The sequence below is a fragment of the Tasmannia lanceolata genome, unplaced genomic scaffold, assembly GCF_043159265.1.
Source record: "Tasmannia lanceolata isolate RefF3 unplaced genomic scaffold, GAP_Taslan_0.1 ptg000004l, whole genome shotgun sequence".
NCBI lineage: Eukaryota > Viridiplantae > Streptophyta > Magnoliopsida > Canellales > Winteraceae > Tasmannia > Tasmannia lanceolata.
The window spans coordinates 584,707-611,976 of record NW_027518681.1 but is presented as its reverse complement, the minus strand read 5'-3'; the positions used below and the strand labels follow the sequence as shown (position 1 = coordinate 611,976).

Here is a 27,270-nt window from a genome sequence, read left to right as displayed (position 1 = left end):
GATGATTTTTGAGGCACATTATATTGATGTCTAGGGTCAACTAATGGCATACTACCCTATAAAATCATCTCGATATCGTAAATAGGCCTTGCCCAAAATTCATCTCCCTAGGATGATACTAACACTTCAGAGGGTAGAAATAGACCGGACTATTTACGTCGAGGTTCAACAAATGAAAGCTTTGGATCTTCGAACAAGTGACCCAATGAAGTTTTTAAAAAATACACATTATACTACCGTCGCAAGCAGGTGCCATATGATAGGTGGGCTCCATGTATATTGCGTCCGTTGGTAGGTGAGCATACGTTTTGAAAAATACAATGAAGCTCACCTTGTTCAAAGATCCAAATTATTCAGTTATTGGGCCTCAATATTACTAGATCTTGCACAAAAAAAATCATCTTAATCGGATGATCCTAACCCTCCATATGAAAATCTCTATAGACCGTAGAGTTAGGATCATCCAATGTAGATAATTTCGAGATCTTTGAACAAGGTGAGCCCACTCTATTTAAAAAAAAAAATACGTGCACCTACATACAAACACCATATAACACATATTTCTTAGAAAATTCATTGTGGCCCACGTTATTCCAATATCCAAACCATTCATTTGATGGGCATCAATGTAAGTAGGCCTTTCCACAAAAAAATCTCCATACGATGATCCTAACACCTGATCTTTAGAGGTTAATCGTAGGGTTTTGATCATCCATGGAGATGATTTTGTGGGCAAGGCCTAATTACTCTAGGGCCTAACAAATGAACGGCTTTGATCTTTGAACCAGGTGGGGCTCAAGTGAATTTTTTTTTAAAAAAAAATACACTTTTTATGGTGCCCACCTTCTTCAAAGATGTTAACCATTCATTGTTGGTTATGCTGAGAGAGAGAGAGAGAGAGAGAGAGAGAGAGAGTTGGTGTAATACTTGGGCAAGTATGTTTGGTGTACTCCTTGGGGCAAGTTTTTTTTTTTTTTTTAAATTACAGTGTGTGTTGGTTTACTCCTTGCCTAGGGCAAGTATATTTTAGAAAAAAATTACATTGGACCTACCTTATTTAAAGATCCAAACCACTCAAAAAATACAGTGGGTCCACCTCATTTGGAAATCCAAACCTTTCATTTGTTGGCATAAGTAGGTTGTCTGAAAAATCATCTTTATAGGATGATCCTAAGTTCCTAACCCGATGGCACCATTCAGAAACCTCTTAAAATGGGAGGATTAGGAACATCCTATAGAGATGATCTATGTATGTTGGGGCAAATGATTTTCATCTTCCAATGGACGGTTTGGATCAACTTATGGAAATGATTTTTGGGACACAAGCTATTTAGGCTGTGGCCCATCTAATGGACGGTTTGGATCATCCTATGATGCGAGCCATACCGTACTTTTAATAAAGTGAGGAGTGCCCTCGTCAAAATACAGTAGTGCTGATAACATTTCCCTTTATTTTAGAATAGGAGTCTAAATTGTGTTTAATTGTAGAATCCAATAATCATTTCTCTCAAAAACAATTCTCAAAAGCCAAAACAAACATGGACTTGACGGGAATGGCAGATATCCAAAGTAGTGAACATCTTCAAATGACAAAGAGGTTAAGGAGTGAGGAGGAACGATCCAAACCTTTTTTCTAATCCAATTTGAATCACCTCACACGTGCACACTCTCTGGTGATCAAGTGTTGATCTCGCGGCTGTCTAATTGATGGCTTCACAAATTTACAGTTATGAAAACTGATAGTCTCCGTTTCTATGGACGCAAATTTTGTTTTATGCGGTAAAAATGAACATAAAACAAATATTACTTCTATTTTTATGTCGAAAGAAACGGAGCCTTAGTGAATTTTTTTTCTAATAAACATTTAGAAAAAATGAAGAGCTATAGTTTAAGTTTCTTTTTTCAAAGTTTATTCATGGAAAAATTTCTAAGGCCCTGTTTGTTTGTGATTTTGATAGCCAATTGTGAGTCCAAAACTGATTATTGGACTCAAAAAACTGATTATTGGACTCACAATTAGTTCTCAAAATCTCAAACAAACACGACCAAAATAGAAATACTATGGATATTTCATTATTTGCTCTTTGAATTTATGAGAGCTATTAAACATTTGTAATATAGAAGAACAAGTCATATATTCAATCAAAGGCCAATCTATGAGCCCCCCCCCCCCATTAAGAAGTCCGTAAGCTTGAAACCATTTACAATAGTTCAAATAGAAATAACAAGATGATAATGGAAGATGCTGTGTTCTTCACTTATCACATTGGCATGAGTACAAATGTTAATTGCACACCAACCAAAAAACAGCTATGCATGTGGGGACATAACTATTCGATATTACATTCCAGACTTTATGATGTTCAAATTCCCAAGAGTAGAGGATGCCTTCTGAATTGTGAATTAGCTTAACCTGAAATGGAAAGATTCTCATGTAAGTTGACATTTATAATACCTGGACTTCAAGTTAAAATGATAAATCCCTGTTTTGTTGATTAGCTGAGGTACACAAACACAACCATCTTCAGAATCCAGATACATAGTCTGGAATGTACAGTTTGAGAAAAAAACGCCAAAACAATTATTTCTGCTGGCATTTTCAACTGAAGCAACAAATAAACAAGTAAATAATTCAAACAATGGTAAGGAGTATGTTGACTTTTTTATGCAAAAGTCTTTTTGTAATTCAATCTTACAAAGGGGTGCTTTTAGTCTTTTACATTGGCTTTACTTTTTGCTTTAGGGCTTCTCACTCAAAGTTAAAGCTTCCCTCCAAAAAGACTAAAGCCATGAGAAAACTTTAGTCCCAAATGGGAAGTGTGAGAGGGTGAGAGTGGCCATATATATACTTTCACTCTCTTAGTCTTGTGAATGAGAAATAGGTCATGGGAATCCTACGCGCACGGATCACCCACTTGGGTCCGGTGGGCTTTTGGTATTACCACACACGCGCGCCGCCGGGCCCGGCGCGGCTCGGCCGGCCGCGCGCGTGGGCCCAAAGCCTTTTTATTTTATTTCTTTTCTTTTTCTTTAATCATTATTTAATACTTTTTACCGTTTGAGATTCCTTAAATCATGGTTTTGTGACCGTTTGGGAAACGTCTCTCACGCATTAAAAGAGTGCGACGTTTCATCCCAACGTGTCTATTATTTTTCTATAGAAAACGGTTTTACAGAGATAGAAAAAAGAGAGAACGGATTCTTCTTCTGCGATCCTCTCTCTGGTTTCCTTCTGGTTTTCCCAACCTTTCTGATCAAGGCTTTTGGCACATATAAGCAAGTTGTTAGGCATCCGGGCTGCGTGAGTGCACACCCCTGGAGCGAGAGTTGTTGTATCCTGGAGGCATACGCCGTGACGCCCATCTGCACCGTTGATTCGTCATAGTGGGGGCGAGATTTGCCTTAAGGACAGCGAAGATTCTTCGTGCCTCAACTCGATAAGTGATCTAACGATTTGTTCTTCCTTTACAGTTTATTATTGCAGAAAATTGTTACTGTTGAAATCTGCTTTTGAAGTTACCAGATTAATTTCGTATAAGGTATTATCTCATCCTAAATTACAGATTTGCACATCAATTTTTATAAATTTTTATAACAGAGTATTCACCATAAACTGAACTGAATATTAAAGAAAGTGCCCAATAGAGAAACAACATTAAAATGAATTTGATCGCAATCAATCTCTATTCAAAATAATGTTTGCATTAGCGCACTAGGAAAAATGGTCAGGCAGCTGATAAGAATCCATCCTTTTTCTTTGTTATAACTTGTATATCAGATTTTGTTTTTCAAAGAGTCAATGGGGAGTTTCTATGATGTTGCTTAGGATACCTAATGGGAACTACAACAAAGTGTTTAATGTAATTAGCTATTTTAGGAGTGTTTTGTGTCTATAAGTATGAAGTCATTTGTGTAGAAAGTGTAAGCTTAAAGATCGTAAGCTTCAAGGGAAAGGAAGTGTAGAGATTCTAAGGAAAAAGGGAGAAGAACACCAAATCTCTTGTAAGTTGTTTTGATAAATAAAAGTCCTTTTTATTTTGGTGTTTCATTTGTATTTTTAGTGGAGCTTTACACGGGCCCTTTGGCCATGTAGTTCCCTATATCCCTTCTCTTACACATTACAACACTACATAATTGATCAATCCATTTGGGGCCAACAAGTGGTATCAGAGCTTAGGATGTGCGGTGTTGAAAATCTAGTCCAAAATTTATGCACGTTTTATTTATTTCTTAAAATTTTATTTTAGTTAAAATGTAGTATATTATATACGACGAATGCTAGACTCACAAGAGCCCTTGCAAAAAAATCAGGTAAAGGGCGCCCTCATTGGTCAAAACACATTTAGCATGGCGCAAAAAATCACGGTCATAACTGTCATAAAGGGATTTTGACCAATGGGGGCGCCCTTTCCCTGCTTTTTTGCAAGGGCTCCTATGAGTCTAGCATTCCTCATTATATACTGATAGAAAGAATTTTTAGTCTAATTTCTTACAAAAAAATATGGATTGTGAATCAGAGCTCTCTTTAAAAAGTTATTGTAGAAAGAGTGAAAGTACGTCAAAGTGGACTGTTTTTTTGAAATCCAAATTTCAAGTCAGAAATTCCCTTCACGTGTTTGGTTTGGAAGGATGATCTACTTTAAAAGTTAAAAGTTTTTAGGATGATTTTGGTCCAAAATTTTACAAGTTCGAGGGAGAGGATTTGCTTAAGAATTTTGGTTTAGAATAGAGAACAATGTTCTTCTCTATATCTACCTTTGTGTTTCCATTTGATGACTAGTGTGAATTTCTAGTTTTTGAGACAGATAACAATTTTCTTTCTCTAATTTCTCAAGAGATGATTTTTGGACAGGGGTCTTCTTTTGTGTGCCTTGAAAAAGAGAAAGAATTTCTCTTATTATCCCAATGAATGTTACCTTTTGTGAACCGAGAAAAATGAACAAATGTTTTTTTATCTTGATGACATTTCTAGAAGGCAACGATTATGATTTTTGTTTATGTAGAAGAACAATGGAATGTACTTTTGTTAAACCTTCGTTCAAAGTATTTCTAAAGGAAGCTAGTGAAAAATTGAATCTAAATCCTCCCATTTACAGTGTTTGGAAAAAAGTATTAAACCACATACCAAATTTATTGCAACCTAACGCTAACATGATGCCCACATCCTCTCTTTATTGCAACCTTTCAAGCTCAACCCATTAGCAGAGTTGAACCTAGAGTCACTGCCAACATCAGCTGAAAACTTCCCTTGTCATGGACATCGTCTATTCGAATCACCCATCAGACTAAACGACTAAAAATTCACAAGGAAAAGACTCTTGTTCAAAGCCATCACAGATTGATGAATTGAATTAGTATAGGAATCTGCAGCAGTTGTTTGACGGAAATGGAACTTTAGCATATTACCAAAGCATGGAGAGCTTGAGCATTGCACTGATGATACCTCTTCCACACCAGGACATGAGCATAGTGGCGGTGTTGAGTCTCCAGTGGATATTCAGACAGAGAATTTAGCACACCGGTCAATAGCATTGAGCCAGATACGGTCCTAACAGTTGATTTTATTGCTGATTCTACTGAGCATGTTGAGATACTAGCAGATAACTTTATTATTGATTCTACCGAGCCTGATGGGATACCAGTGGGTGTTGATCTTTTCGAGGATGGTCGTGGATTGGTATCGCCCATATCTATTATGTCGATTCAAGAGGAGTATGTTGATATCTTCCCAGCCAGTTTACTTCTACAGCCGATTTGTGTTCATATGATTCTACATGGGCGATTTCTTCCCTCTCGCTCTGCCGGCATTTCAGACGCTTCTCGCAGTTGTCACGAGCATTCGATATCAGGAGTCACTTTGACTACTGCTACTTTAGTGGATTGTCTACATATTTGATCGAGGCGGACTAGACTCGAGGGTGAGTTCTTTTTAAGAGGGGGAGAATGATGCAGATAGTAGGCCCAATAAGAGGCATATTTGTCCATTAGGATTTAATTTCCAAGTTATTTAGTTATTAGAATTTTATTTTCATGTTTTTTTAGCTTTTAGGGATTTTATTTATTTTCCATGGAATTTTAGTTCAATTGCCCATAAATAGGCCTCATGTATTAGGGATTTTAAGTTTTGAGGATTAATTGATTGATTGGCTCCCCCCCGCATGTTTCTACTTTCTTCCTCTTTCTCCCTCTATTCTTCCTCTACTCTTCTTTCCCTATTCTTCTTCTTCTTCTATTCTTCTCCTTCTCTTCTCTTTTCTCATCTGTAGAATCCCATCCTAGATCCAGCAAAAATACATCCTAAGCTATCTAGATAAACCATAACTAATCCCAATATGAATAAACCATATTATGCCTACATCAAACAAAGTCTTCCAGACCAAATTAGCTTGAGAATAGGTTTAGTCTGTAGAACCAATCTGGAATACATCGAGTTTATATGGACGGACAAAAAATTCCTAACATGATTATTTTTTCTTAAATAGGTCCCCAAGATGAAATATTTTATAGATGATAGGTAAGAAATTAACTTATTGTATACTATGCAATATTGATTCTAAATCTGCAGCCCAATTTGGACTAATGTTATTGTTATGCATCAGATTTAGACTAAACCAAGACATGTGACAAACCTCCATGAATGGATTAAGATCTCTAAAAAAACACTGTGAGAGGGGAAACATATGGAAAGAGGCAGAAAAGCATTTCAAGCCTTGTGCGTGTGTGTGTGTGTGCGCGTGTGTGTGTGTGTGTGTGTGTGTGTGTGTGTGTGTGTGAGAGAGAGAGAGAGAGAGAGAGAGAGAGAGAGAGAGAGAGAGAGAGAGAGAGAGAGGAAATTTCCATGCAAGGTGGAACAAATTTAATTTTGATGGTAAAAGAAAGAGATAAACCGTTAGTGTCTATATCTTATGAATATAGAGAATGTAATCAGTTGCAAAACAAATCATCAATCAGATAACGTTTAAAACCAGCCAACATAACAAAGGAAGAAATAATATTTTTAGAGTTTTTTGTTTTTATGTTTTTAACAAAAAGAAAATTTAGAGAGCTAATGTCTGGAATTTCAGCTGCATGATCAAGTAATATGAAAGAAACTACACAAGCTGACATTGAACACCCAATAGTTGAAGCCTTCTAAATGTATATTCCCAAGAGTAGAAAGATCAACAAAAAAATATGAAGTTATATGTGCTTGGTCTGATTTTTATGAAGTTATATGTGCATAGGCTGTAGTTTCACTTCACCTTTTAATCAAATTCTTTAGCAATAAGCCTGGCAATTTCCTTTTTGCTGGATAAGCTGAAAATCATCAACAAAGGTGAACAGATAAAAATATAAGAAACAATACACTAAGGGAAGAAGCGCCTAGGGGCAAAGAAAATAAAGAGATCTCATAACAAACAACCACGTAGAGAAACCCCAAAGTGACCAAAAAACATAACACAAATTCAATGAAGCATACTAGGTAAATTCATCCCAGTTAGCTTTCTTTTTGGTAAAACAAGTTATAATCCAGTTCACATTTGGTAAGTAAATTTGAAAATATAAAGGGAACAAATTTATAAAATAGCCCTCTTAGCATCGTATCAATTGTCATAGAACTTTAGAGAAGGCAATTTTGACATAAGACAGATAACCCTAGTTTGAAGTATGTAGAAGTCTAGATCATGTTTTAACATATACAGTTACTTTGCATAGGTGGTCCATCCTAAGCTAAGTAAATAGAGAATACCTTTGGGCTAAAAATAAATGGAGATTGATAGGGTCTGGACTCAGCACTGAGGGAATCCGGACTCAGCAATCCGGACTCAGCACTGAGGGAATCCGGACTCAGCAATCCGGACTCAGCACTGAGGGGTCCGAACTCAGCATCCAATTAGCTTCTGGCACGTGGCCCTCACAAGGACCGTTGGAAGGCCAACACCTGTCTCCCCTAGGTGTGACACCTGGACCAATCAGGGACCTCCACCTGCCCTCCTTAGGTATGAAACCTGGTCCATACAGAGGCCACCACCTGGCTCACAACTACCACCTGTCCTAGACAGGTGGCTCAGAATCACTATAAATAGCCTTCACTTGTTCTAAGGTGAGGGTCCTGAAAATCTGAGAACCAAAACTCTAAGCTTTTGCTCTGACATTGCTCTACACTCCTGCTCATACTGACTTGAGTGTCGAAGCACCCGTCCGGAGTATCACTCCGGGTTGGTCCTCTGACCCTTTTCTTTCTTGTCTGTACTCTGTGCAGCGCAGGACTCAACCAGCCATTCAGCCGTGGCTCGTTAGCCCGGACCACCCAGTCCTACCATAACCTGTTACCGATTTTAGGCCTAACAGATTTGGCGCCATCCGTGGGACTACGCAACAAAAAGCTGTTCGAAAATCTCACCCAGATAAAAATGGTAGGACAGACCGGCAAGCGAGCACCTCCGACTTCTCGGGCTACCCGGGCTACGGCCCCCCGTGAAGGACGAAGTGAGCGTCTGGCCTCACAGGTGGAGGTCGGGGCGGCCGTGGAGCGGACTTCGCCCCACTCGGACCGTTCAGACCCCACCCCGACCCCGAGGGAGATGAGGGCCCTTTTTCAGGAAATGACCGCTGTAGTTGCGCAGTTCAGGAATGCGGCTCCCGCACTCCAGCAACACCCCGTCGAGGTTTCTCGACCTGTTCAGAGGGGAGAAAGCTCCCGCAGAGAACGCGCGTCTCCACCCCGCGACCAAACTCGTCACTCCACTCGAAGAAACCACCACTCGCGGGACAGGAGCGTGCGTCCTGAGCCTCGTCGACAGCATCACCGGTCACGATCTCCCTCCGTGCAGAAGCGGGGCAGCAAGAGAGACCCTATGCACGGAGAGGGATCGCGGCACCGGCGAAGGAGTCCCCTCAGCCAGTCCGGATCCGCAAGGAGCCCATCAGCCGTAAGAAGTAGACCTGCCCGTCTGGCCGAACAGAGGGATGATCCGATGTTGCTAAGAATCCAGAAGATCGATAACAGAATCGAGGAGCTGGCTAGAGATCATGGCCGCCCTGCTTCAAGGATCTTTAGTAGCAATCCCCCTTTCACAGATCGGGTACTCGGTGCGGCAGTCCCTTTGGGCTTCAAGATGCCACAGATCCCGCAGTATGATGGGACCACCGACCCCGTGGATCATCTGCAGACCTTCAGGACCACGATGCTTCTCCAAGAGGCGTCGGACGGGTTCCTTTGCAGGGCACTCCCCACCACATTAACCGGAGCCGCAAGAGATTGGTACTCACGGCTCAAGCCCAAGTCCGTTGACAATTTCGACGACTTCGGGGACGACTTGGCCCGGCATTTCATGAGCAGCAGGAGGCCTCGAAAGACGACGGCTTCACTAATGGCCCTGAGGCAGGAAGACGGTGAGGCCTTAAAAGCGTTCGTTGGCCGGTTCAACAGGGAGGCCCTTCAGGTACCCAACCTGGATCCCTCCGCGGCAACGAATGCTCTTCTGGCCGGAGCCCGGTCCACCGACTTCCGAAGAGCAGTCGCCCGGCGAAATCCGCAGTCCTTGGCAGATCTGATGACCGGGGCGGAAGAGTACATCTCCGTCGAGGAGACTCTCGCTGCCCTGGATTCCGTCAGCAAGAGAAGACCAGAGGAGAAGAACCCCGCCAAGCAGCGTAGGGATGACAGACCTCAGAGGAAGGAGAGCAGTCCGTCCCGGAAGGAAAGGAGCTCCCCCCGGCCTCGAAAGGAGAGTAGCCCCCCGACGAGGGAGCGCTACACGCCCCTCACCGCGTCTAGGGCTCAAATTTTGGCAGCCATCCGGAAAGAAGACTTCATCCGGTGGCCGAAGAAGCAGACGTCGGAGGCAGGCACCCAAGACATGTCCAGGTATTGCCGGTTCCATAAGAGCCACGGCCACGACACCAACGCCTGCATTCATCTCAAGGAGGAAATCGAGCAGCTGATAAGCAGAGGGTACCTCGGGAGGTACTTAAAAAATAACGACAATAGAAGGGAGCGCCAGGACAACCCGAGACCCAGAGACAGAAGTCCTCGAGACGCCCAACCCCTGGGCGACCGCATCCAGGCTCCAGCCCCGGCCGTTCTCCCTCCTCAGGTACCTCAACCTCAACTCCAACCTCATGGTGTTATTGGTACCATTTCAGGAGGGCCGACCGCGGGAGGGACCTCTTCATCGGCCCGCAGAACCTATGCCCGGCAGGTCAACGCCGTCCATGCCTGCAGCAAGAGGGCCGAGCCAGAAAATGAGATATCCTTTTCGGAGGCAGATCTGGACGGTCTGATCCTCCCGCACGATGATGCCCTGGTCGTCACAATGCTAGTGGCGAACTGGGAAATGAAGAAGATCCTGGTCGACAACGGGAGCTCCGCCGACATCCTCTACTACCACGCCTTCGAACAGATGATGATCGGAGCTGACCGTCTGAAGCCGGCCAACTCAGATCTGTTCGGATTCTCGGGAGAAGTTGTCAAGGTCGAAGGGCAGATTGAGCTTCCAGTTCTGATCGGGGAGCCGCCCTGCCAGTCCTTCGCAATGGTGACCTTCCTGGTGGTTAAGGCCAAGTCGGCCTATAACGCCATTCTAGGACGCCCTGGCCAGAACCTCCTCCGAGCGATTCCCTCCGCTTATCACCAGAAGATGAAGTTCATTACGCCAGGAGGCGTAGGTGAAGTCAGAGGGGATCAGCCCCAATCAAGACAATGCTATGCGGCAGCACTGAGAGGGAAGAATGCGTCTGAGTCTCTTCCAATCGAGCTGTACGATCTGAGAGACGAAGCGCAGATCACAGTCAACCAGCCCGCAGAGGACCTCATCTCTATTCAATTGAACATCGATGACGAACAGAGGGTTGTCCAGATCGGCTCTGCCCTGCCAGAAGCCGCGCAGCAGGATCTCGCTCAGTTCCTCAGGGCCAATGCAGATGTCTTTGCCTGGACTCCTTCAGACATGCCCGGCATTGACCCGTCGATTAGCACCCACGAGCTCGGTGTCGATCAGACCTGCAAGCCCGTGAAGCAGAAGCGTAGACACTTTGCACCGGAGAGACGGAGAGCCATCAGAGAAGAGGTGGAGAGGCTTTTGAAGGCCGATTTCATTCGTGAGATCCAGTATCCGGACTGGCTCGCGAATGTGGTAATGGTAAAAAAGTCCAACGGGAAGTGGAGGACCTGTATAGACTTCACAGACCTGAACAAGGCCTGCCCAAAAGACAGCTACCCACTTCCAAAAATAGACCAGCTCATTGACGCTACAGCAGGTCACGAGCTGCTCAGTTTCATGGATGCTTTCTCGGGATACAATCAAATCAGAATGTACGAGTCTGACATCCCGAAGACATCATTCGTTACCGACCAGGGGACGTATTGCTATCGGGTGATGCCTTTCGGACTGAAGAATGCGGGAGCCACTTACCAGCGTCTCGTCAACAAGCTGTTCAGAAATCAGATTGGCCGGAACATGGAGGTCTACGTTGATGATATGCTAGTGAAGAGCAGAAGTGCTTCCAACCACGTCTCCGACCTCGAAGAGGCCTTCCAAGTCTTGAGGGAACACAACATGAAGCTTAATCCGACCAAATGTACGTTTGGCGTCGGAGCGGGCAAGTTCCTGGGCTTCATGGTAAGCCAGAGAGGAATAGAGGCGAACCCGGAGAAGATCAAGGCGGTAATGGAGCTGACTCCTCCCAGCACTATCAGAGAAGTACAGCGGCTGACCGGGCTGGTGGCAGCTCTGGGGCGGTTTATCTCAAAATCCGCCGAGAGATGCCTCCCTTTCTTCAATGCGATCAGAGGTATAAAAACCGCGCCCTGGACTCCGGAATGTCAAGCAGCGTTCGAGGAGCTGAAGCAGTATTTGTCCTCCCCTCCCTTGTTGTCCACGCCGGAGCCAGGAGAAGAGCTGATTCTGTACCTCTCAGCGGGACCCTTGGCGGTTGCAGCAGTACTGGTCAAAGAAGAATCTAATCAGCAAAAGCCGATCTACTATGTTAGTAAGGTCCTCCATGATGCAGAGACCAGATATCAGAGAGTAGAGAAGCTCGTGTGCGCCCTCATTACGGCGGCCCGGAAGCTAAGGCCGTACTTCCAGGCGCACACAATCAAGGTCCTGACAGGACAGCCTCTCAGACAGATCCTCCACCGGCCAGACACTTCGGGCCGGCTTGTCAAGTGGGCCGTGGAGCTCAGTGAGTTTGATATCAAGTTCCTACCCAGGCCGGCGATCAAAGCTCAGATCCTCGCTGACTTCATAGCCGAGTGCACAGTTCCGGACCCAGACCCCGGGCTAGTAGCAGTTCCATCTCCAGAAGCAGAGCTGGCCGTGCCAGATCCTCGGGTCGTTTCCAGAGCATCACCGCCCCCCGGGCCTGAGACCGTCATCCCGCACCCAGTTTTTGATGAAGAGCCGCTCTGGGAAGTTTACGTGGACGGGTCATCGAACAAGACAGGGTGTGGTGCAGGGCTAGTTCTCACTGGACCAGAGGACTTCGTCCTAAACTATGCCTTGAGGTTCGGTTTCCGTGCGTCCAATAATGAAGCAGAATATGAAGCGCTCATCGCCGGGATGAATCTTGCTGTACAGACCCGTGCTCAGAGGCTAAAGGCGTACTGCGATTCACAGCTCGTCGTCTGTCAGATCCAGGGAGTATATGAAGCCCGTGAAGAGCGAATGATCAAGTACCTGGGGAGGGTTCGCAGTCTTGCCGTTCATTTCAAGAGCTTTGAGGTCGTCAGAATCCCCCGAGCAGAGAATGTAAAGGCAGATGTGCTATCAAAGCTCGCAGCCTCAGGTTACACCGCCCTCAGGGAAATTCGCATGGAGTTCCTGAAGAGGTCCAGTATCGACGCCCAGTCCGTCGTGGTGATGCAGATTGACGATGAACCGTGCTGGATGGATGAGATAATCAGGTATCTGCGCAGCGGAGAGCTCCCGGGAGAGAGAAAGGAAGCCCGTAAGGTCATGCAGAGGGCAGCGAGGTTTTCACTGGATGGCGAGACTCTATACAAGAGGTCGTATACCCTCCCGTATCTGAAGTGTCTTCGCCCCAGTGATGCCTTGTTAGCCCTGCAGGAAACCCATGAAGGAATCTGCGGAGAGCACCTCGGGGGCAAGGCCCTGGCCATTAAAATCCTCCTGAGAGGTCTGTACTGGCCTACGCTGAGGAAGGACGCGCTGAGCCTTGTGAAAAAGTGTGAGAAGTGCCAGAAGTTCTCTCCAGCCGTCCACCAGCCACCCGTTCCGATGGCCCCGATCATCAGTCCTCTTCCCTTCGCAGTATGGGGGATGGATATTCTGGGCCCCTTTCCGCCGGCCTCAGGAGGCCGTGAGTTCGTCGTTGTCGCCATTGATTATTTCACCAAATGGGTAGAAGCAGAGCCTCTGGCCAGGATCACAGAGCAGAATGTACAGAACTTCTTCTGGAAATCGGTGGTGTGCAGGTTCGGAATCCCCCGGGTCCTCATAACGGACAATGGCAAGCAGTTCGACTCGAGGAACTTCCGAAAGTTTTGTTCTGACCTGCACATAGAGCAAAGATTCACATCTGTGGCACATCCTCAGACGAATGGGCAGACAGAGGTGACGAACAGGACCCTCTTGCAGGGGATAAAGAAGAGACTAGATGGCAAGGCCGGGCGTTGGGCAGATGAACTGTATCATGTGCTCTGGGCGTATCGGACTACTCCGCGTACGGCCACAGGCGAGTCGCCTTTTAATCTCTCCTTCGGAACAGAAGCAGTGATCCCGGTTGACATCGGCGCCCCCTCCCCAAGGATCGTCCATTTCAGTGAGCAGCTCAACGGGGACGGACTCCGTGCCAACCTTGACTTGCTTGAAGAAGTCCGTGAGGAATCTCAGATCAGGTCGGCGGCCTATAAGCAGAAAGTATCCAGATATTATGACGTCAAGATCCGACCAAGAGAATTCCGCGCTGGCCACCTAGTCCTGAGGAAAGCCTCCGTTTCCCAGCCAAGAAGCGTGGGCAAGCTCTCTCCGACCTGGGAAGGACCGTACCGAGTCAAGGAAGTCATCCGCCCAGGAAGCTATCGGTTAGAGTCCCTCGACGAACAGATACTGCCACATGCTTGGAATTCTAGAAATCTTCGGATCTACTATCAGTAATTTTGTTTGCCTTCATAGGCTTGTAAAGAACTGCTGTAATCATCCAAATTCTGTAATGAATAAAATAAGTTTCCCAAATAATTGTCCCTCTTTGAGTAACTCATTTAGCCATCAGTATATAGCAGCAGTGGTTCACTCCGGCTCATCCTAGTGGCTTGGAGATCAGTTCCAGGCAGGACGCCCGCAGTGGAAACCACCTCCAAATATTTCCTAAGTGTTTGAGTACCAAGCTTCCAGCTCGGCTCTCGCAGACTTAGGACGAGCAGCAGTGGTGCACTCCGGCTCATCCTAGTGGCTTGGAGATCAGTTCCAGCCAGGACGCCCGCAGTGGAAACCACCTCCAAATATTTCCTAAGTGTTTGAGTACCAAGCTTCCAGCTCGGTTCTCGCAGACTTAGGACGAGCAGTAGTGGTGCACTCCGGCTCATCCTAGTGGCTTGGAGATCAGTTCCAGCCAGGACGCCCGCAGTGGAAACCACCTCCAAATATTTCCTAAGTGTTTGAGTACCAAGCTTCCAGCTCGGTTCTCGCAGACTTAGGACGAGCAGCAGTGGTGCACTCCGGCTCATCCTAGTGGCTTGGAGATCAGTTCCAGCCAGGACGCCCGCAGTGGAAACCACCTCCAAATATTTCCTAAGTGTTTGAGTACCAAGCTTCCAGCTCGGTTCTTGCAGACTTAGGACGAGCAGCAGTGGTGCACTCCGGCTCATCCTAGTGGCTTGGAGATCAGTTCCAGCAAGGACGCCCGCAGTGGAAACCACCTCCAAATATTTCCTAAGTGTTTGAGTACCAAGCTTCCAGCTCGGCTCTCGCAGACTTAGGACGAGCAGCAGTGGTTCACTCCGGCTCATCCTAGTGGCTTGGAGATCAGTTCCAGGCAGGACGCCCGCAGTGGAAACCACCTCCAAATATTTCCTAAGTGTTTGAGTACCAAGCTTCCAGCTCGGCTCTCGCAGACTTAGGACGAGCAGCAGTGGTGCGCTCCGGCTCATCCTAGTGGCTTGGAGATCAGTTCCAGCCAGGACGCCCGCAGTGGAAACCACCTCCAAATATTTCCTAAGTGTTTGAGTACCAAGCTTCCAGCTCGGTTCTCTCAGACTTAGGGCGAGCAGCAGTGGTGCACTCCGGCTCATCCTAGTGGCTTGGAGATCAGTTCCAGCCAGGACGCCCGCAGTGGAAACCACCTCCAAATATTTCCTAAGTGTTTGAGTACCAAGCTTCCAGCTCGGTTCTTGCAGACTTAGGACGAGCAGCAGTGGTGCACTCCGGCTCATCCTAGTGGCTTGGAGATCAGTTCCAGCCAGGACGCCCGCAGTGGAAACCACCTCCAAATATTTCCTAAGTGTTTGAGTACCAAGCTTCCAGCTCGGCTCTCGCAGACTTAGGACGAGCAGCAGTGGTTCACTCCGGCTCATCCTAGTGGCTTGGAGATCAGTTCCAGGCAGGACGCCCGCAGTGGAAACCACCTCCAAATATTTCCTAAGTGTTTGAGTACCAAGCTTCCAGCTCGGCTCTCGCAGACTTAGGACGAGCAGCAGTGGTGCGCTCCGGCTCATCCTAGTGGCTTGGAGATCAGTTCCAGCCAGGACGCCCGCAGTGGAAACCACCTCCAAATATTTCCTAAGTGTTTGAGTACCAAGCTTCCAGCTCGGTTCTCTCAGACTTAGGGCGAGCAGCAGTGGTGCACTCCGGCTCGTCCTAGTGGCTTGGAGATCAGTTCCAGCCAGGATGCCCGTGGTGGAAACCAACTTCAAATATTCCCAGCTCGGTTCTCGATGAAGCACAGAAATAATACGTACAAAAAAATAAGAATGCTGTACAGACAGTTTAACAAAAAATGTATTTGTATTCAGTATTCATATTCGCATTACAAAATTGCTCTCTTCGCCGAGCTGGCTTACAAAGAATAGGCGTTACCGACTGTGCAAACAAAAAAGAAAGAGGGCTGCTGCTCAGGCCTCCTCGTCGGCCACCACCTCGGTGACGACCCCTTCGGGAGTGAGGGCTGCGAGCTCGCCACCCTCCGCCGAGGAGACGGCGGCCACAGTCACCTCCGCATCCACCTCAATAGGCCGGGAGGAGTCCGGTTCGTCTTCCTCCTCATCTTCCTCGTCCTCTGGAGGTGCATACGGGACGGTTAGCCCGTCCAAGGAGATGCCGGGGTGAATCCTCTTCACCTGCTCGGAGCAGAGAAGGAAACCCGCCCTGTAGGCCTGGAGGCCTAAGTCGAAGTGCTGGGCCTCCTTCCTCTCCTCAGTTTCCTTCACGGCCTTCTCCACGGCCGCCTTTTCCTTCCTTCCGGCCCTCTCAGCCGCACTCAGGAGATCCTGCACGGCCTGGTTTTTGACCCTCTGCAGCTCGTCCTGTAAGCTGTTGAGCTCGGCCTCTTTGATCTGGACGGCTTCATTGAGCTCGCCGTTCTCCTTCTGGAGCTGGGCCTTTTCGGACTCGATCCTTGTGATCGTCTCAGAGAAGAGATATCGCTTCTTGGCCATATCCCTTGAGTACACCTGGAGTTGATAGAGGGCGGAGCTGATTGCCGCTTCGCAGGTCTCCGGCACCTCTTTTTCGACTGCTAGCCGGTCGCGGGCGAGGACACCCTTGTACATCAACTCTGCGGCCACCCGGGTATCCCCCAGGCCGGTGTCCGTTTTCTGCACGGCCCAGTTCGGGCGGAAGACGTTGTCGCCTCCAACCGATGCCGTAGCCGGCATACCCAGTACTGCCCCGCCGTGCTTTGACCCCGTCGCCGCTCCGGACTTGGAGCTCTGACCCGTGGTGTCTGCCCGGCTAGATAGGGCAAGCTTATGCGTCGCCCGGCTGCTTTTAAGAGGCTTAGCCAGCGCGACCATCGGCGGGGTCGACTCCGGCACCTTCCTCTTCTTGCCCTTTGGTTGGGGCTGCTCCTGCGCTGGGGACGCGCCCGAAGACTGCTTGATTCTGTCCAAGAGGGACATCTGCTTCACCATTTCTGCAAAAGAGAACGGAGCGCAGTCAGCAATATGAAAGTTGAAAAATACTTCAGAAAAATAAATGCTATCCTATAGTGTCTACGTACGTGCCGGCGTCGCACGGCTGACCCCGAGTGCGACCAGCTCGGCCTCTTCTTCGAACTCTGAGCAGTGAACTGGACCTCGCTTGAGCTCTTCTTTGATCAGAGCGAAGGTCATATGGTCATAGTCTTCGAGAGCTAGTTTTTTACTAAGGCGGCGAGTGTCCGGCGTTCTCCATTGTAATGAGAACGGCCACTGCGAGCCCGGCGCGGTGTCCTTTACATAGAAGAACCTGTTCTTCCATGTGTGAATGGAAGAAGGTATCCCAGTGATCATTTTCATTTCAGGCCTCTGGCTAATGTAGATCCAGCCGCCGTCCTTATGCCTCTTCAGGTGCGCACACATCCTGAAGACGGGCACGGTGGGGTTCCTACGGAGCCGGACTTCAAGAAGGTACAAGAAGCCGATCAGTGTCCTCCAAGAGTTCGGGACGACCTGTGTAACTGCCAGCCCGTAGTAATTCAGTGCATCCGCAAAGAAGGGGTGGAAGGGGAGCCTAAGCCCGGCCCGGAAGGCCTCCTCATACACGCAGAGGTCTGCGCTATCGTTGCTGGCCCGATCCCCTTCGACAGCCGCCCTCAGAATGTACCGGCTAGGAATACAGTATTTGTCCCTGACGATCTGAAGCCTGTTCGGCCACAGATGGTTCACCTCGTATAGGGCCCCGATGTTATACTGCGGGTTGGCTTCCATCTGTGCCTCCGCTATCACCTCGACTGGCATGCGCGACGATTGAGGGACTGCCGCTTCGACGTCCTCATCATCGTCGCTGGTTTCTACCCGATCCGGTCCGTCCCCACAGGCCGGGATTGTGTCTAAGTCCACACTCATTTCCTCACCGCTCTCCTCGTCTATTATGATCACTAGCTCTTCGCCCTCAACACCGGCCTCCACTATAGGTGAGGCCGGAACCGCCCTCTCTGATGCCTCGGACCCCGATGCGGTACTGGTCGAACCGGACTCCCTTGAACTGGAGTCCGTCTCCGAACTAGTGCTAGACATAAAAAGGAAAAAAAGAAAGAAAGGCTAAAAGCTAAAAAAGATTACCGAACTGGAGTGTTGGACGAGGACCTCCGGGCTCACTGATCCGAAGCGGGCAGAAAACTTGAGCAGCCGAACAGAAGAGGAGGAGAGTAAAAGATGAAAAGTAAGAAATGAAGAGTAAACTCCTGTATTTATAGAGAAGCTGGGAAGAGCGGGAAAAATCCCGCCCATTTCCGCCAGCCGGAGTGCGCCACGTCGCCTTCCGCATTAAATGCGCCGCTCGCATTAAATGCGCCGCTCGCATTAAATGCGCCGCCTGCATTAAATACAAGGCACAGGTCCCAAAGCGCCAGAAGACAAAAGACCTGTCCGGCTGTCCGGACAGGATATGGGGCATTCGAAAGACAAAGACCTGTCCGGCTGTCCGGACAGGATATGGGGCATTCGAAAGACAAGAGACCTGTCCGGCTGTCCGGACTGGATATGGCGCGTTCGCTAGACGACAAAAGCGCTAGACGACAAAAGACCTGTCCGGCTGTCCGGACAGGATATGACGCGTTCGCTAGGCGACAAAAGCGCTAGGCGACAAGAGACCTGTCCGGCTGTCCGGACTGGATATGACGCGTTCGCTAGACGACAAAAGCGCTAGACGACAAAAGACCTGTCCGGCTGTCCGGACAGGATATGACGCGTTCGCTAGGCGACAAAAGCGCTAGGCGACAAAAGACCTGTCCGGCTGTCCGGACAGGATGATTCAAGAGGACAAAGACCTGTCCGGCTGTCCGGACAGGATAATTCAAAAGACAAGAGACCTGTCCGGCTGTCCGGACTGGATATGGCGCGTTCGCTAGACGACAAAAGCGCTAGACGACAAAAGACCTGTCCGGCTGTCCGGACAGGATATGACGCGTTCGCTAGGCGACAAAAGCGCTAGGCGACAAAAGACCTGTCCGGCTGTCCGGACAGGATGATTCAAGAGGACAAAGACCTGTCCGGCTGTCCGGACAGGATAATTCAAAAGACAAGAGACCTGTCCGGCTGTCCGGACTGGATATGGCGCGTTCGCTAGACGACAAAAGCGCTAGACGACAAAAGACCTGTCCGGCTGTCCGGACAGGATATGACGCGTTCGCTAGGCGACAAAAGCGCTAGGCGACAAAAGACCTGTCCGGCTGTCCGGACAGGATGATTCAAGAAGATAAAAGACCTGTCCGGCTGTCCGGACAGGATAATTCAAAAGACAAGAGACCTGTCCGGCTGTCCGGACAGGATATGGCGCGTTCGCTAGACGACAAAAGCGCTAGGCGACAAAAAGTTTCACCAGCAAAGACCTGCCCGGCTGGCCGTTCACAGCCTTAGCCGAGCAGGACCCCATGACTTCCTGAACCAAGGACGTCCAGGACCCCTGGCCGCCCAGGCCCCTGGTCAAAAATTCAGCCATGCTGGATAGTCGAATGCCTTCTGCCCGGCCGTACTCCTTCAGGCTAAACGCCAAGGCCAGGCCAGGGCGCCAGGAGTCTCCTGTCCAGCCACTATTTCTCCTAGCTGAGTCTGAGCCCGGCCTCAGCTGCCTGGAGGTCTTAAGGCCGGCCCGACGCTGTCTTTACCTTATCTTTGCTTCTTCTAGCCACTTTCATGGCTTGAAGAACCAGGGGGCAACTGATAGGGTCCGGACTCAGCACTGAGGGAATCCGGACTCAGCAATCCGGACTCAGCACTGAGGGAATCCGGACTCAGCAATCCGGACTCAGCACTGAGGGGTCCGAACTCAGCATCCAATTAGCTTCTGGCACGTGGCCCTCACAAGGACCGTTGGAAGGCCAACACCTGTCTCCCCTAGGTGTGACACCTGGACCAATCAGGGACCTCCACCTGCCCTCCTTAGGTATGAAACCTGGTCCATACAGAGGCCACCACCTGGCTCACAACTACCACCTGTCCTAGACAGGTGGCTCAGAATCACTATAAATAGCCTTCACTTGTTCTAAGGTGAGGGTCCTGAAAATCTGAGAACCAAAACTCTAAGCTTTTGCTCTGACATTGCTCTACACTCCTGCTCATACTGACTTGAGTGTCGAAGCACCCGTCCGGAGTATCACTCCGGGTTGGTCCTCTGACCCTTTTCTTTCTTGTCTGTACTCTGTGCAGCGCAGGACTCAACCAGCCATTCAGCCGTGGCTCGTTAGCCCGGACCACCCAGTCCTACCATAACCTGTTACCGATTTTAGGCCTAACAGAGATTGTTCATGAATCTTGCCAATGTATGACTGTAAGTGGATAAAAGAATGGCAGCAAAATAGCTTGAAATGAACCCTGCAGGGAAAATGATCGTTTGGAAGATTTTAGGTTCTCTAACAACCCATGTTGAATAGGTAGAATTAGAAAATTGTGTAGATCTAATAGCCTTTTTTTTCAAGATTTTTGATGTTGCAATAGCAACAGAGCAAAGAAAAGTCAGAGAACATGCATAAAAAAAGTTGAAATTGCAAGCATTAGATAAAAAGAAAACTGTGGAGATCTAATAACAACACTGTTTGTTGCTGCCCCGGATTGAAATAGCGAAAAAAATGAAGAAAAAGGGGAAGAAAAGAACAAAAAAAAACTGACTGAAGAGAGAAAAGTAAGAGCTTGTAGTTGTGGGTTTTCTAGTGTGAGAAAGTCGGGTCTATGGAGGATGCTTAGGTTTTATAGAGGCGTATCTATCAAGGGATTTTGATGCTCTTTTTTGTGAAAATCAAGGTGTAAATATGGGCTAGCTTCTATTTGGGGAAGAAAAATGGATTTGGAAAGGGGAAATCCCGTTTTTTAGGGCTCAGTGAATAAAGGATATTCACACAGTTGTTTTATTGAAGAAAAGCAAAACCAGGTATATATAGAGAGAGAGAGAGAGAGAGAGAGAGAGAGAGAGAGAGAGTCGTGTACCTGCCTAGAATGGCCACACCCTTGACCCATTTATAAATATTTTGGGGATGTGAGAGATGTTAGGCCAATATTGGCCTCCATCCTTTTGGCACTGTTTCTCTAGCTGAGGACATCGAGAAATCGAGAAATATTTAAGCGTGGTGGGAAGCCCATCCTCAGGCAAGGAATGGAGTTGAGGACAAGCATCAATTGTCAATAGTTCGAGGGAGGTGAGATTGTTGAATATCCCGTTGGGCAGGAATTTGAGATCGTCACAAAATAGTATGCGGAGCTCTGTGGGTGTAGTGGGCAGCAACTCCCCTGGCAACGTCTCGAGCTCTTGACAGCCCACAAATTCCAGTTGTCGGAGGGAGGTCAACTTCTTGTGTATCCCATTGGACAGGATCTCGATATTATCAATGGCGAGACATGGGAGCATGCTGATCATCTCCTCTGGCAGGGACTTGATATTACCACATTTGTAGATCCCAAGAGCTGTAAGTGTCGTGGGTAGCCCCACGTCGCATGTCAACAATTCGAGTTGCGGACAATTAAAAATTGTCAATTGTTTGAGGGAGGTGATGCTCTTGAGCATTCCCTTGGGGAGGGACTTGAGATTATGACATTGTAAGAATAAAAGGAATTCAAGATTGATGGGCAGTGCCTCCTCTGGCAAGGATGGGAGTTGAGTAACCAATATCAATAGTTTGAGAGACGTGAGGTTTCGTAGCCCCTGTATAGGAATAGACTTGAGGCTATCACATGAAACTATCCTGATAGTTTTAAGCATGATGGGAAGTAGGGGTGTAAACGAGCCGAGCCGAGCCGAGCTTGGCCAGGCTCGGCTCGTTAAGGTCAAAGGTTAGGCTCGGGCTCGGCTCGGGCTCGAACTAGGCTCGGCTCGGCTCGGCTCGCGAGCCGCTCGCGAGCCTTATCGAGCTTGGCTGGTTGCGTTATATTAAAAAGAAATTTGCTAGCAAACTTCTACTATTGTACTTCTCGGGCATGTGAACATCATTTTTGCAGAGATTCTCGCACATGCAAAGGCCGCTAGCAAAGCAAAAAAAAGAAAAAAAGTAATCATTACGAAAAAAAAGTGAATAGCTGTGTATAGTTTTAAATGAAAAATTACCGATTGAAGTTAAAACGTTATTACAATTACTAAAAATTTACCAACAGAAGTTACGACGTTATGACAATTACGGAAATTACGGAAAAAAGTTATGACTTATGATAATTACTCCTCTGGCAAGCCGGCTCGGCTCGGCTCGTTAAGGATTCGAGCCGAGCTCGAGCCGAGCTTTTTTCGAGCCGAGCTCGAGCGAGCTTCCGAGCCCGAGCCAAAATTGACACCCTTAATGGGAAGCCCCTGCTTCTCACCGTCGTCTGCCAAGGATTCAAGTTTGGGACACTGTTCAATTTTAAAATTTCGAGAGAGGCGAGGTTATGCAACCTGACCTTGTTTGGCCAAGACACCAACTCACCACAATTTTTAATCTCCAACCTTTTAAGTGCTGCTAGGGGTTGAAGCAACCCTTCAGGTAGTGATATTAGCCCTTCAAACTTTGTAATACTTAATGAGGTAAGCGTAGTGAGGCGAGGCACTGACCTCAATACCATCTCAAGACAACAATCCAATGACAAATTATTAACCGATATGAGGTGTGGCAACTCTTGCAACTTGGGACAATTTGATATTTTAAGTTTATCGAGCTTGGGCATACTGTAAGCCTCTACTCCACACCATTTCTCCAAATTAGGCATGTCATCGACCACTAAAGCCTCCAACAATGGAAAACCCTTTTTAACCCCATTGGTCTCACCAACAAACTCGCACCCAATATTTTTCAAACCATCAATTCCCACTATCCAGAGACTTTTGAGGTACGGTAGCTGCCCAAGGGGTGGTAGCTGTTGGCAATTCCTACATCCGAAGAAACAAACCACTGTCAGGCTAAAGTAGGATAAGGAATCCACCCGCATCATCCAATCTGGGAAACTGACACCACCATAAAACGTTATTTGTAGCTTTCTGATGCTGGAGTGAGGCCGGAGGCCTTTCAGTACCTCCTCATCAACTCCTCCATCTCGAGAAATATCATTACTCCATTCCAACCATAAACCATCCAGGTATTGTTTTTCCTTGAGATTGGCTTCCTCGCTTTCCTTCGTATTCATCACATTCTCCAACTGTAAGATATGAATTCCTCCTCTTAGCTCCTTCAAGTCCTTTAACTGTCCTATCCCACATTCACTTTTTCTGTCCACAAAAAACCTACTCAATGTCTGAAGATTTGTTAACTTCCCAAGTCCCGGTGGCATAGAAATCCTACATTCCTCCAGACCAAGATGTCGCAAGTTAACTAAGTTGCTGCTGTTATTTGGTAACTCTACAAGTTGCTTGCAATAATTAAGACGGAGTGTTTGTAGATTGTAGAGGCTAGACGTTGATTCTGGCAACCTTGTAATTTTAGTGGAAGAGAGGTCAATGTACCTCAAATGAATCAGATTTCCAATGACATCAGGCAACTCTGTGACATTTGCGTTAGCCAAATCTAGCACCCTTAAACAAGTCAATTTTAAGAGAAAATTAATAGAGAGTTGCCTAATGGATGAAAAGGAGGTTAAAAATATTAGAAAGGTGTGTAGTCTCTTATTGTCATGGAAGGTCTCAAAAACTTGTGGGCTGACGTTGTCCTCCCATATCAATGATGAATGGCGAGCTTTTGCTAGGATACTACGCAATTCGACGTCCCCGTTGTTGTAACTATCATTATCCACTTTAAAACATTCCTCGCCAGAAATAGATTGTGCTAGGTCGTGAATCATGTCATGCATCGTGAACTTCGAGTAAATGGTTTGAGACTTTTGAAAGAATGACCTCCATGTCAAAATATCAAAATAATCAGAACCTATGTCCTCCAGTCGCTTCCTTCCTTCAGGCTGAATGAATCCTTCTGCTATCCATTTCTGGATTAGAAGTTCCTTACCAAAGTCAGTATTCTTTGGGAATAGGGAGCAGTATGCAAAGCATTGCTTTAGATTTGCAGGTAAGTGGTCATAGCTGAGTTTTAGAGCTGGCAAAATGTTTTTCCGGGCCTCTGATTCCCAAATCTCACTTTTTAAGATACTCTCCCACTTGCTCTCATCGGTATTAGAGTGCAACAGAGCTCCAAGACTTTCTATCGCCAAAGGCAAGCCTTCGCACTTTTTCACGATCTTTTTACCAATTGCTTCCAATTTTTGAGATACATCTGAAATTCCCACTGTGAATGCCCGCCCGGTAAACAATGACCAACTATCATTCTCATCTAAACCCTTCAAATCATTGGCAGGAATTGTGCTCATGATTCTTGAAACTTCTGAACTCCTTGTAGTTACTATAATTCTACTTCCCTTTTCTCCAAAACTTAATGGGGCTTGTAGCCTTGTCCAATCACTAGGATCCTCACTCCATACATCATCTAAGACGAGTAGAAATCTCTTCCCCATCAATATCTCCTTAAGATTGTTTTGAAGTGGATCTATTTCCTTGAGATCACAAGATTTCTTAGTCATCGATTCTATAATTGCTTTTGTGAGTCTAGTAATATCAAAATCTTTAGACACACAAACCCATGCCCGAATCTCAAAATGATCCTCCACCCTCTTATCATTATAAATAAGCTGGGCAAGAGTTGTCTTTCCAAGACCCCCAATGCCCACTATCGCGATAACACATATATTCTTCAACAATACAGAATCATTCGGCGACAAAAGCAATTCCAGTATCTTTTTTTTATCATCAACCCGACCAAAAACCTCTGATTCATCTACTACGGAGCTGGTCGGTGATTGCCTTCTTATTTCAGGCTCCCTTCGTTCTCTTTGTTTGAGATGGAGGTCACGCCTTTCCTTTGCAATCTTATCAAGTCTCTCACGAATTACCCTTATTTTGTCTGCTAACTCATGTCGAAACAAAAATGGTTTGCAAGTAATACAAGACAAACACAAGGTGCGTACCTTATGCCCCTTGCTGGTTTGAATTCTGCCTTCCAACTTTGATCGGAGTGCTTTGGTGGCAAACTCGTCTACTACATCATCTGCATCGTAAGCAACATCCTTAAGTTTCTGAAGCCAATCTTTGACTGCGTTACTGGTTACTTGTTGCTCTTCAGCATCTTTAAGCACCGCTCGAACTGTGGATAATGTGCTGGACAGGTTTTCGAGCTCCTCTTTAACACCCCACTGTAATTTAATCTCTTGTATTGCTGGATCCGTCAGGTTTTCAACGAGTGCTCCAACAAGAGGGGATAGGAGTAGTTCCGCCATAGCTTCTTGCTGTCTGGTGAGAAGAACCAACGAAACTGGAAAAAATAATGTTGTTTTTTTTCACAGGAAAGAGTCTGAGAAAGAGTCTAAAGTCTAAACACAGACTTTTGCTTTGGCAGCAAAAGCAAGTAACTAAGGGAGATGAATTTTTTGCTCACACAGGATAATATAATACCCCTGTAATGTGATTTGACGTCAAAAGCGTTAAAGTCACCCACAATTCACGTTACAGTGGGGTGTATTATTCTACAGTGGGGGCGAAGAAATCATCTCTCCTAACTAATCATGATTCAAGAAAAGTAAGCTTACAATTGTAACTTCAAAAAAGAATGGGAATTGATATCCCCTGCTGACCGATAAAATCCCCCACCTAACATTACTCGTTAAGTTTTAAAATCTCCCACCTAACATTAAAATCCCCCACCTAAAGTTTTAGGCAAAGAAAAACATTAAAAAGGAGTGAATTTTTCCTGGACAACCGTTCTCACAAAAGAATTCTATACTTTAGAGTTATGGCCGATAAAGGACAACATAATTCAAAATTGAGCATCCCACAACAGTAACAGTATCCCCACTTGAAGAAAACCAAAGATGGTGTGTGCCCACCACAGAAAAATAAAAAGTAGGATTCCTCTTCCAAGAGTCTTGTCTTTATCACCATCTCTTTACCAAAAGTAACCCACCTTTTTCACGAGTTTTTACGGACAACACTATAAGATGATCCAAACCGTTCATTTGATGGGCCACAACGTAAATAGGTTGTGCCTGAAAAATAATTTCTATAGGACGATCCCAACCCTCCGATGTATGGAGGAACCACATATTATATGGAAACCTATATAGATCGGAAGGCTAGGATCATCCTATGGGAATGATTTTTTGGGAACAACATATGGACGGTTTGGATCATCCTATAGTGTGGTTCGTACAGAACTTTTTAAAAAAAATACCGTACTATAAGGGCTTACACCATGTAAAATCCCACTTTTCAGTTTTCACCGTCTCTTTGACAAAAGCAACAAGGACAATCATATACCCTGTGCTTAAAAAGAAGTTGAGTTGAGTCAACTTGACTCAGTGACCAGTCACTCAATAGAAACTCGGGGTTTATTGAGTGTTTTAAGTGTTTAACAGTTTTTTTTTATGTTTAAACTTTTGCATTTGTCCTCTTGAAAGTTATAAATTATCTTGAAGAAGGGAACTTATCCCAAAAATTTAGGGTTTATTTTTCAAAACAACCCTAGTTCTCTTCGGCGGGTCTTCACAATTAGCAACAGCATATCAATAAAACACTTGTTTTTTAGGGAAATGATTTCAACACAAACATGTTCTGATACAAGATGCTCATGTTTATTGTCTTTTTATATTTAAAGAGCTCTCAAAGGTTTTTACTGTCCCCAAAAAGCACTTACCTGACAATAAATGCTAAAGACAAGAAACGTGATCTTATTGAATCAAAACATGTTTGTGCTGAAATCCTATTAAAATCCCCCACCGAACAGGGTATTTTAGGGAGGGAATATCATTTCCCATAAGAATTCTATACTTTAGTTGAGGCCGACAAAGGACCTCAGAATTCAAAGAGAGCATCCCACAACAGTAACCCACTTTAAGACAAGCAAATATGATGTGTGGCTGTGTGCCCTCCACAGAAAAATAAATGGAAAAATTGCCAATGGGGGCATCGAAATATGAGAATTGCCAAGGGGACACAGTTTTGAAAAATTGTTAGACAGGGACGAAATGGGGCTATCAAGTCTCTAAAAGGGATTATCAACCCTCTAAATAAGGTTAATAAACTCTCAAAAGGGGGTTATCAACCAAAAGGGGGTTATCAACCCCCTCTAACAATTTTTCAAAAGTGTGTCCCCCGTTGGCAATTCTCGTATTTTGATGTCCCCCATTGGCAATTTCTTCAA

At 46.3% G+C, this 27,270-nt stretch overlaps 1 protein-coding gene and 1 long non-coding RNA gene across 2 annotated transcripts; both read right to left on the bottom strand.

Moving 5' to 3' along the window:
* Positions 1–2,144: 2,144 nt before the first annotated feature.
* LOC143875987 (uncharacterized) lies at positions 2,145–21,825 on the bottom strand. The gene is made up of 3 exons (XR_013250251.1): positions 21,062–21,825; positions 7,242–7,296; positions 2,145–2,413 (listed from the first exon to the last, which is right to left on the bottom strand). It is a non-coding gene; the product is annotated as an uncharacterized LOC143875987 (long non-coding RNA).
* An 86-nt stretch (positions 21,826–21,911) lies between these two features.
* On the bottom strand, positions 21,912–25,528 carry LOC143875986 (putative disease resistance protein RGA3). The gene has a single exon (XM_077377564.1). It carries the CDS (start codon positions 25,349–25,351, stop codon positions 22,262–22,264), a length of 3,090 nt encoding a protein of 1,029 aa, XP_077233679.1. The 5' UTR covers positions 25,352–25,528; the 3' UTR covers positions 21,912–22,261.
* Between the last annotated feature and the right edge of the window lie 1,742 nt (positions 25,529–27,270).